Source organism: Ciona robusta, chromosome 8 (genome assembly GCF_009617815.1).
Source record: "Ciona robusta chromosome 8, ASM961781v2".
NCBI classification, from domain to species: Eukaryota; Metazoa; Chordata; class Ascidiacea; order Phlebobranchia; family Cionidae; genus Ciona; species Ciona robusta.
The window spans coordinates 2,321,241-2,332,155 of NC_143242.1; the positions used below are offsets into that span (position 1 = coordinate 2,321,241).

The 10,915-nt window shown below is 35.7% G+C and overlaps 3 protein-coding genes across 3 annotated transcripts; 1 reads left to right on the forward strand and 2 right to left on the reverse strand.

Annotated features, from left to right (window-relative positions):
• Positions 1 to 274: 274 nt before the first annotated feature.
• On the forward strand, positions 275 to 4,178 carry LOC149732200 (uncharacterized). The gene is made up of 4 exons (XM_089883335.1): positions 275 to 2,397; positions 2,719 to 2,991; positions 3,046 to 3,275; positions 3,535 to 4,178. The coding sequence occupies exons 1-4, from the start codon at positions 2,346 to 2,348 to the stop codon at positions 3,742 to 3,744; spliced, it is 765 nt and encodes a 254-aa protein (XP_089739461.1). The 5' UTR covers positions 275 to 2,345; the 3' UTR covers positions 3,745 to 4,178.
• Positions 4,179 to 4,670: 492 nt separating this feature from the next.
• On the reverse strand, positions 4,671 to 6,198 carry LOC149732201 (uncharacterized). The gene is made up of 4 exons (XM_089883336.1): positions 5,954 to 6,198; positions 5,598 to 5,864; positions 5,312 to 5,544; positions 4,671 to 4,916 (listed from the first exon to the last, which is right to left on the reverse strand). Exons 1-4 carry the CDS (start codon positions 6,012 to 6,014, stop codon positions 4,728 to 4,730), a joined length of 750 nt encoding a protein of 249 aa, XP_089739462.1. The 5' UTR covers positions 6,015 to 6,198; the 3' UTR covers positions 4,671 to 4,727.
• A 106-nt stretch (positions 6,199 to 6,304) lies between these two features.
• Positions 6,305 to 9,505, reverse strand: LOC149732202 (uncharacterized). The gene is made up of 2 exons (XM_089883337.1): positions 7,563 to 9,505; positions 6,305 to 7,254 (listed from the first exon to the last, which is right to left on the reverse strand). Exons 1-2 carry the CDS (start codon positions 7,899 to 7,901, stop codon positions 7,066 to 7,068), a joined length of 528 nt encoding a protein of 175 aa, XP_089739463.1. The 5' UTR covers positions 7,902 to 9,505; the 3' UTR covers positions 6,305 to 7,065.
• Positions 9,506 to 10,915: the final 1,410 nt, after the last annotated feature.

Here is a 10,915-nt window from a genome sequence, read left to right on the forward strand (position 1 = left end):
GTTGGTCTTGGAAAATTGAATGACTGTGACTGTAAGATCGTGATTCTGCATATTAGTAAATGATTTGGAAATCGCAACTAAATAGTGATGGACGTGGTTATGACTCTTCATGCTGAAATCGTGGGACCGAACACAGTGTGGTGGTCAAAGTTCAAATGATATCACATTTACATACTGTCACGTGATACACCTTACTTATATAACTCCCACCCAGTTAAATCCATAAGAAAAAAAACTGTGCCGGTTGGTCTAGGAGAGACTTTGCACTTACACGCTAACACGACTTGGAGATTTATCTGGCTATTACGTAGCCTATATTGGAAAAGTACCGTGATGAAAACTGCAGGCTACGTCTGCTTGATAGGCAAACGTCTATTGAGCTAACAGAAAGGAATTCCCCAGGTTCATTATCAGATGGTGTACGCGTACGGTTGTTGTAGCGAGTGACAGTGCTTTGGCGCAGATTTAAAGATATAGTAGGATGGGGGAAGATGGGACACTTTTAGTGCATAATATCCTTCTCTTGTTTTAAACCAGGTATGTGCAACCTTTTTCACAGGAGGGCCAAATACAAACTTTTGAATGACAACGCGGGCCGCATGATTTTTCAGAAAAAAATAGTATCATAAAACGACTTTCCTATGCACATAATATAATTACTGTTAAAAATAATAACTTTTTATCCACTGTAAAAGTTTCGAAATTAACACCTGCAACCAAAAATAACACAAGTAAAAGAACTAGCAAATGATACCAACTAGCGCAATGCCTTAATTCAGTGGTCAAAAATCTAATTTTTAATTTCAGTGGTCACAAATTGTTTTTCTTAGTCAGGTAGACTGTTTGTTACGAAATAGTAGGCATTCACACGTGGATTCATTGCATCATAGTGGCGATTGTTTGACTTGGCAATTAATTACGACATAATAGCAATTCACACGTTAATTATTTGCGTCATAATAGGGATTGACACGTTTTCATTAAGCACGGAGGAGTTTTAAAACAGGCTTGAATGTTAAACAAACACACGTGTCGTATTTTAGCCTTTTTTTCAAGACTACATTGAAAGATCCACACAAACAGTTGAAAAGATCCGGATACGGATGGCGATCCGCCATTTGAACATCACTAAACTATGGTACTGTACAATGCCACACAGCTTTATCAAAGTGCTAATCTCGCATTGCAAAATTATGGAACACAGCATCACAAAGCGCAATATTTCTGTACACAGCGTGCGAAAATTTCTAATGCTTTGATGTTTGAACTAACATTTTGCTGAGCACCATGCGGGCCACAGGGCCACTGGTTGCGCATCTGTTTTTAAACTGTTTTAAACAATTAACAACAGTTTATGGGAGTCGTGAGGATGCAATTTTATATTTATTTAAATGTTGTTTGTTGACTACCGAACGGGACAAGAAAATGGAATGAAAAGATGTCCCATCTACCCCACTCTACTGTATAAAGATACCTAAATTTAACACTAACGCATAAAGATTGAATATAAAGCAACGTTGTAAAGCGAAAACAAAAGCATGACTTGAATTGAATGAAATTTTGCTGATTTCGCAATACACTACCTACTTTTTCGTCATTCTAGTCGTGATAATAAAAACAGTTACCCAGTTGTGTGTACGCCAGGCGAGGCAATTATTGCCACATGCCAATGACGCGTTTTATGTTTTGTGACACCTCTTTTTCGTTATATAAACCTTGAAATTTTCTGTACTGTATGGCAGTAGTACGCGGCTAGTATTACTCTGCTGTGTCACTTTGTCCCTAAAGCTTGATGACACTCTTTCCCCGTACTATAGAATGAGCAGTGCCGTACAATGTCTTACAACGATGTGCAATCCCTTCGTTGAGTAAGATATAGCGCGTACGTTGGGACAGGTGCGGCGTCTCCGGCTGCGGAACTTAAACTCGCGAACTATACTTGCAATATTAGCCGACCCCCACAGTGTGAACAAATAGAAACCTAAATGTAGGTATCTATTGTAGCCTATAATATAAGCCAAAGGTATATATATATACCTATATATCACAGTAACAAGTAATAATGCGCATGTAGATAAAGCTTAGCATCAATAAAAAGTTGATACAATAATTCTTAGATTCAACCGGACAGCACTTAACATAATATTACCTATTTGACTGAATTGTGCCAACAATACTGCGAAGTCGACAAAATTCAAATAAAATAACGCGCAATATACACGTCAGAAAACAATGTGTGAAAACAATGTGTTTTCTGTTGTTGCGCAACAAAGTAAACTGCCGCTTGGTGTATATGATTAATCTGTTTATTTTCCTCAAATATAAGTACCGGATTTTCGAGTGCTATGTTTGTAACCAAGATTTTTGTTTTTCTTTTGAATCTAAGTTTCAGCAAAGGTTCGTAAAATTTAGGATGAGAAGATCTATTTTGTATTAATGCGTATATAGTGGGTTGAGGGGAGATAGGACTTATTTATTTATTTCGTCAAATTTAGTAGTAAACAGAGATCCTTCAAAAAAGTAAAAAATACATATCTTTACGACTTCCATATATAGACCGTTGTTAATGATTAAAACAGGATCAGGGTAATTGGTTATTATGTGCTAAAATGTTTCCAGTCTTGCCCCACCCTACTATACTTAAGTTTGAGTTACTGCATGTAAATTTGTGTATAACTTTTTTTCTGTTTTAGGAAAATTAAATTATTTTATCCACAGAAACATTGATTTCATCGTACGGTAAATGGCAGACTTCCATTTCTTCGATCGAATCAAACATTTTTCTTTCAATAAAGTACAATACTTGCATTTCTTCTACGCCGATGTCGATCAATGTAACTGCCCAGTCCAAAGATGCGTCATTGCCACATATGTTTAATGTGACGGTGGTGGAAATATTGCAGCCTTTGTTTATATTTAACCTAGAACGTGTTGATAAAAGCGAGGGCTGGGCGGAAACAGAAATCCTATTTGAATGGAACCTTACCTATGGTATGTACCCATAATTTTTCTATAAAGTTGAGTTACCAACAACCATGCATTTAGGCGAAGGAATCGTGTTCAGACATCAATATATATGGCTACCGTTTGCATCAGAGAATGACATGTTTGACAGACAAGGCTCATTCGACGAGTGTAAGAAAACTGGTGGTAGTTTAGTGGATATCGCCGACAAAGAAACTTTTGATGTCATTTGCAATTACGTAAAAAACACTTTGCATTCTGGTAACAACATTTATATTAACATGTGGACAGGAATGACATTCAACCCAACGGTGAGAAATATAAGATTTTGCCATATATACTTATATTGACGACTGTCAAAGTTTAGTATATATATATAGCACTGTGGGGTAGGATGGGACACCCTTAAAATTCTATACTTACTTCTCGTGGTTTGAACAATTCAAAACTTGTTTACAAATGCGGGAACAAAAAAAGCAAATGGCAACATCATGACACATCTTATCTTGCACTATTAATTATGCTTTTCACTTTAAATCTATGTGTTTACCAAACTCGTTTATTTGATAGACATATGAAATAATTCAGAGCAATGGCGAACCTGGCTACAATGAATCTTGGCGTCAAGATCCAAACACAGACATATATTCATTCGGCATCAGAATGTTTGTTACAACTCAAGTCAATTCTTTAAACGGGTTTCGAAATCGAAAATTCACCACACTGGCATCGCCTCTCTGTTCATCACCACTAAACGTCGCATTAAACGTGATGGACTGAGAGTATTTTGGTATGGTTAAACACAAGATGGCATATTACAGCTAAGAGAACTGTACTTGCTGTATCATACTTTTGCTGTTGATAAAAGCAGATTACGAAAGCTATAAAAGCTATTCTTTATAGTCATGTTCTCTAATATTCCGGGGTGTTCTTTGGTCTAAATTAAAGATTAAATAATAATTATTGCTACTGTTCATTATGCATTATAAACAAATAAGCTTTATTGTACATGAAGTCATAAATCGCTCTGTCCGGTATGTTTGTCAGTTTACTATTATACTTATACGTTAGGATCTGTTTATATAAAATGTAATAAAAGCCCCTATAATAAAACTGTAATAAATTCCCCTATAATAAAACTGTAATAAATTCCCCTATAATAAAACTGTAATAAATTCCCCTATAACAAAACTGTAATAAATGCTCTTATTAAATTCGTCTTGAAATATACCATTTATTAGGGCCCTTATGACCATTGTGTCAGGTTACGATGAATTGTATGATCGTCTATTAAATTTGTTAGGGTGCTGGGGGAGACAGGATACTTTTTAACTCTATTTTCTCGTTCCATTTCGTAGTAAACAAAGAACATTCAAAGAATTATAAAACTATATCATCACAACTCCCACAGATCGTTGTCCAAAACACGATCGGGATATTTGGATGTTATGTGCTAAAGGTGTCCTATCTTCCCCCACCCTACTATATCAACGACTACTATGTAACCAAATCAAAACTATGAAAATTATTGCGTAATTAAATTTAAATCACATTATGAACCGTATATGGCTTTAACCTATCCAGGTTTAGCTCGTAATAATAAACCTGTATTACAATGTGTGATCGTTCCTTTCTACAATACGGTGGGTTTAAGTTATAAGCACTAAAGGTGTATAAAGGATATATAGTAACACTAATATTTAACTCTTAAGTGACTCAGCACACGCCGCTCATATTCGTATGTGCATGGTATACTGCCACTGCTAATACATACAAAGTGGCACAGCAGTATGAGCGGCACTAAAGTTTCGCAGCCCTACGTTAGGAGCTGCTGTCGGTTTAGTTCCAACCGAAATAACCACACCGATACGTGTTGATCCGCCCAGTGGCCACCCAGGGTTCCAATCATCATTGTAGCCAGGTTCTCCATTGCTTTGAGTTACGTTTCCGTTCTAAACACAAAACGAGGGTCGTTAAAGCACATATACGGTTAAAAACAAAGGGTGGGAAAGATAGGACACATTTTTATTCTATTTTCTTGTCCCATTTGGTAGCAAACAAAAAAACAAAGATTTATAAAACAGTATCCTTACAGCTCTTATTAACTTTTGTTAATTGTTTAAAGACACGATTAGGACATTTAGATACTATGTGCTAAAGGTGTCCCGTCTTTTCCCGGCACTATTATATACTATTATATACGACAAAAAAAAAAAATAAAATAAATGGTTGTAAAGGCGTGGTCGCTAAAGTATTTATATTTAATTGGGTAATAATTAAATTTCTAATAGAAAGGGGTGCGCATTAAACACGCGTCCCCTAAGTCAAGTTATATAGTTTTCCATACCTCAGTATTGAAATTCATTGCTGTCCAAATATTAACATAATTATAAATGCCAGAATCGAAAGTGGTAGCGACGTAATAGTATATTACATCATACATTTCCTTGTCAACAATATCCACTAATTTTCCTCCAGATGAACTGCATTGTGTAAAAGACCGGGAACGGCTATACGATAAAGAAACAGCCGTGTACAGCAGCTTTATGTATCTGTTCTTGTAAGCAACACCGCCCTGTCCTGCAAATCGACATTTTAAGTTTAGCTCAAGACTCAGATAAATTAATCTTTACCGAATTTAAGTTGCCAATCAAATTTGATTGGAGTTTCCGACCATCCCTCAGTTTTATCAGTTCTTTCAATACTAACAATGAACAAAGATTCTAATATTTCTACCACGGTAACTTTGAATTCGTAAGGCAATGACTGATCATGTGTTTTTGCTTCAACGTCTATTCCAAAAGGGGTAGCAGAGAGACATTCTCCGTACTTTATTGAAAGATAAAGTCTTGGGTTGTTAGAAGAAAGAAGCGCCTGCCAGGTTCCACTTGAAGTGGTTACTGATGTGATAAACGTAAAAATTAGGTTTAATTAATTTCTCTCACTACTCTGATCACTTTAACTCACAACAATGAAATAGGTCATTTACCTGATGCTGCTGTGCTGTAGCTAATGTACAACAACAAAATAAGTGTTCTGACTTGCTCCATTTACAGTTAAGTTTAAACAACAACGTAAGATGCTATTACATGAAACCACTTTCTAATTACAATGATTAGTTTGAAAGGTGTCAGCCAAATAATAAGAAATGAAGATCTGTGCTCTCTTGTATAAACTTATTTCGTAAAAATTGTATCTGATACGCACACACAACGTCATACATGGTTACACAGAATCACAGCAGTACATGCTTATACGTCCGCTTGATTTACATATACACTTCAATAAACTGTAACTAATTTTAATTGTACATTTTGTTTACAACACGCATTTACACCGGTTTTACTGTCAAACTTAATTTTTAATAAACGGTAATAGAGCTCAGATTGTGGGAGTATAATACATTTTTTTACAAATACAAACTTAGAAAAATAGCATGATCTAAATTCTAAAAAGAGCAACTTTTCGGCATATAAAAATACTTTGTGGTTATATAGTACTGTGGGGCAGGACCAATCAAGCACATATTGCCCAATATCTCCAAATTTAAAAAATATGGTTATGGGGTGATAACACGAATTAGTACTTTCATAGTTTTTTTAATTAATAATAACAATACAAAGATATATGTTAAACCACAGGAGTTATTTAGCGATTGCCACACCAGGTGTAAATTTAGCAATTCGAAAACAGGAGGAGTAAGACGAGACAATTTAACATCCTTGTTATAACATTAATTAACAAATGAATTCATTGTTAGGAATACACGTAAATTACACGACACACTACTAAAAGCTTTAAAACAACATTTTACAAAATTATCGTTATTGTCATTTTCAAGCAATATAATAAGCCTATTCTTTGCTTGGGGAACCATTTTTAAATAGTCTTCTTTTGTATAACGCAAATAAATAAATATACACAGGGTATATTGCAGCTAATGTACGCAGAGAATAACTGCGGTGATGTATGCATTATGTCAGGATATTTCCTAGAAAATAAAAACATATCATGTAGTCAGCAGTTACTATGTAATATTTGCAGGTAAAAATTGATACTATTGTGTTTTTAGTATGTTCCACTTTATCGTATGCGTGTATTCTAATAAACGCACAGAGGTACATATCGTTGGGAAATTTCAGCGTTTCGCATTCCTATGTTTGTCCCTGCAGAAGGGTTGGTGCCAACAAATACCACCACACCCGTACGAGACCCAGATGTAGTTGGATAACCAGGATTCCAATCTCCATTATAACCAGGTTTCCCATTGCTCCGAGTTACATTGCTGTTCTATGGGAACATGTTATAGAAAAGATTAGGGACAATGCAATTATAAACTCTATACAGTAGGGTGGAGGAAGATGGGACACCTTTAACCTGCATTTTCTAGCCCCGATAAGTATAGTAAACAAAGATCATTCAAGAAATTATAAAAACTATATGCCCATGGCTCTCATTGACCGTCAGTAATTATTTAAAACACGATCAGGATATTTAGATATTATGTGCTAAAGGTGTCCCATCTTCCCCCACCCTACAATAACTAAAATTATCTCACACCGTTACACAAGGATAAAGTTTTATTCACTCATTCTTACCGCTTGGTTGTAATTCATTGCCGTCCATATTATAACAAAATTTAAATGGCCCGAATCAAAGGTAACTTCAACGAAAGTATTGACGAAGTCGTACATTTCCTTGTCAACAATATCAGCCAATTTCCCTCCAGACTTCGAGCATTCAAGATGACTCTTTTCACGGTTAAACTCCGTCCCTCCAGACGTGTATGGAAGATGGAAGTAAAGACCCTTGTAAGCACCCCAACTGTAACCTGAAAATCGACATGTTTGTAGTTCGGCCGGCGCCGTGGCAAAATGGTTAGCTCGACTGTCTGTAACCGCATAGGTACAATGAAAAGGCAGGTCGCTTGATACCATTATGGGTGTTACGTTGTTAGTATAAGGCCTTTGAGCCTACATACGCTTATTTACCTTTGTGTTGTGTGTGCTATATGGGTTTGAATTGTTTCAGTCTTTGTTGTGTGCGATGCTTAAGTTGTCGATTTAATAGTGTATTTTTATTCGTTTTCCTTATCACTGTTTCACTTCTATTCACTCCTTTACTTCTTTTTTTCATTGTTGTCACGCTTGGTTTCTTTGATTGCTCACGTGTTTTATAAGTATCGTCGTTTACTGTGCCATTGGGCTGATTACTGCTGTAAATTGCGCGTTTTCCATTTCTCGTTTCGATTCGCTTTTTAGTGAGCAAGGTTAGTTCTTGTACAAAGTGTTATTTCAGTCGGTTTACAAAATACGGTTTTTCTTAGTAGTAATATTGCATCAGTGTACGTTAACTTGTTTATCGGTCATTGCTCCTTTTATAGTACAATGGGGGAAGATGGGACACTTAAGCTCATATTGCCAGACATTTCCAGAATCAAATTAGATGGCGGTTTTGGGGTAATACTATATATTTTAGAACGTCTATTTTTATATTTGCTTTTATTAAAACGACATAGGATACAGTGGTTTTAGTTCAGGCCCCGCGATTGGCCTTTAAAGGCAACGTTCCGGACCAAACACCTCAAACACGTAACACAGACGTATGTGTTCTTGGGCAAGACACTTAAGTCTCCAACCCAAGAGCAATGGCTCCAACCCAGTGGTCACTAATGGGTCGTCCAAATTGTTAGCCATACATGAAAAAATAAAAAAAGTCCTAAAAAAATGACCCACAAAGTAACATACATAGTAACTTGTAAGCTGGGACAAGGTGCATGAGTACTCGTGTTATAACGACTGTCGTTTTCCGGCTACGCGAGGATAAAGTAAGTTACATCCATTCATTCGTTTATAGTTATCTAACCCTAACACCAACATTCAAATGAAATCCTTACCTAGGTTAAGCTCCCAATAAAACCGGAACGTAATTTCCGACCATCCCTCATTTTTATCAGTTCTTTTAATACTGACAATGAACAAAGGTTCCAATATTTCTACCACGGTAACTTTGAATTTGTCAAGTTTATAGCCACAGGAATAGAAAAAATACAGGTTCTGTATTTGATTGGTACGTAAAGCTTTGACTCTTTTGATGATATAATTTCTGGCCAGTCGCCGAGTATTAAAACGGTTGCTTTAAAAAAGAAGGTTACCGTTAAAATTTGAAACGTTATCTTTTAAAAGTAAATTTGTACCTGCTTTGCTAATTTTCAGCAATAAAACGGCTAGTCCGATCCAATTCATTTTCCTCAAAATATATAACAGCTATCTCTCCGAAGATCAAGCAGAAATACGGCAACCTCCAACAAAGAATCACCTATATATTATACAAAATCAATCATATTTTCATGAAGTGCATGGAGGTTTGTTAACTAAATCAAAAGAAACATCAAGCTGTTTCACTTTGTATGAACGTAGTTCGTAAAATAAAATAGACCAATCATCGTATGTTCACAAGAAATGTGCTATACCGCGGGCTAATTCAGTTCGTTTTATAATACACAGCAGTGTGTAAACGTGCGGTCTCTAAACGAGTAAGAGCTTTCTCGGTAATATACCACAACTAACTAAAAAACACAAATTAGGCTGGTCCCACTAAAAAGGTTTGTTAAAATCACCACGGCCTACTAGAGATATCTTTATAGTAGGCCGTGAAATGACACGAACCTTAAAATAAACGCCCAGGAAAAGTCGGAAAAATATACATGGAATAAACTTTATTTTAAATGGATTTAGTGATTCGAACTGCAAAAATTGCCATCGGGAAATATCTTTACATTAATTTACTGTTACGAACACGTATCATCAAACAAACAATAATATTTGTATCAAACAAACAGGGTATGCTAGCTATAGTAGGGTGGGGGGAGATCGGACACCTTTTCATTTATTTTCTCAATCCATTTGATAGTAAACAAAGAACATTCAAATTTTTATAAAACCGTATCCTCACGACTCCAATAAACCGCTGTTAATTGATTAAAACACAATCAGGATATTTAGACATTATCTACTAAAGGTATCCCATCTTACCCCTCAGACTTTATAGTGTGACGCGGATCATAGAGACATTGTATTACAATTCCCAACATCATATATGTTTTACTAAACATACAACTGGACAGCCTCTTAATTGCAGAAGGCGGCTATTTTGTGTTTTAAAATTTGATGATCGACATTTTTCTGCCCTGTTTTGTATAAGTATATAGCAGCCTCATGTAGTAATCATAACTCTCACACCCACTTCGTTGTCGTCAACTATAAATCGCCATTTAGTTGTATATAGTACTGTGGGGTAAAACAGTATAGAGCTGGCACTTTAATCACATATTTCCTGAACGTGTTCTTAACAATTACTAACGCTATTTTACAGCCACGAGAATTGCGATCTTATATAATTCTGTAAACTATATTGTTTATTTACTGTCAAATGAGACAGGAAATAGAATAAAAAATAAGTCCTATTTTACTCCACCCCACTATATTCAAACTTTTTGTTTCCGTATACCCCCCAGTTATATTACGAAGATAATAGAATGACGTAATAACATAATCGTCAGCTGTTCGAACAAGTACGTACTCGAGACGATCACGTGGTCCCGATAGGGTTAAATATTAAACTAGAGACACGTTGAACAGAACTAGCTCGAATCGAACTCAATGGGCGACAGAAGAAAAGAATAAAGCTAAGCTTTGTTTGAGTTACAAAGCGCAGAACAATAGCTTTGAATAAACAATACTTTGACAGTTATAGGCCTTAAACACAACTACAATCTCTGCCTATCAGCATAGGCATATTGTTAGATATATTAAGATTTTGATATGCTGTAGTATACATTATAGGTGTAATCATTGGTTTAGATTGGTAATCGGTATATCAAACAACCGGTTCGTCAGCATAAGGACTATATACACTTTAAGTAATACTCTAGAGAAGCAGAAGCGTATTG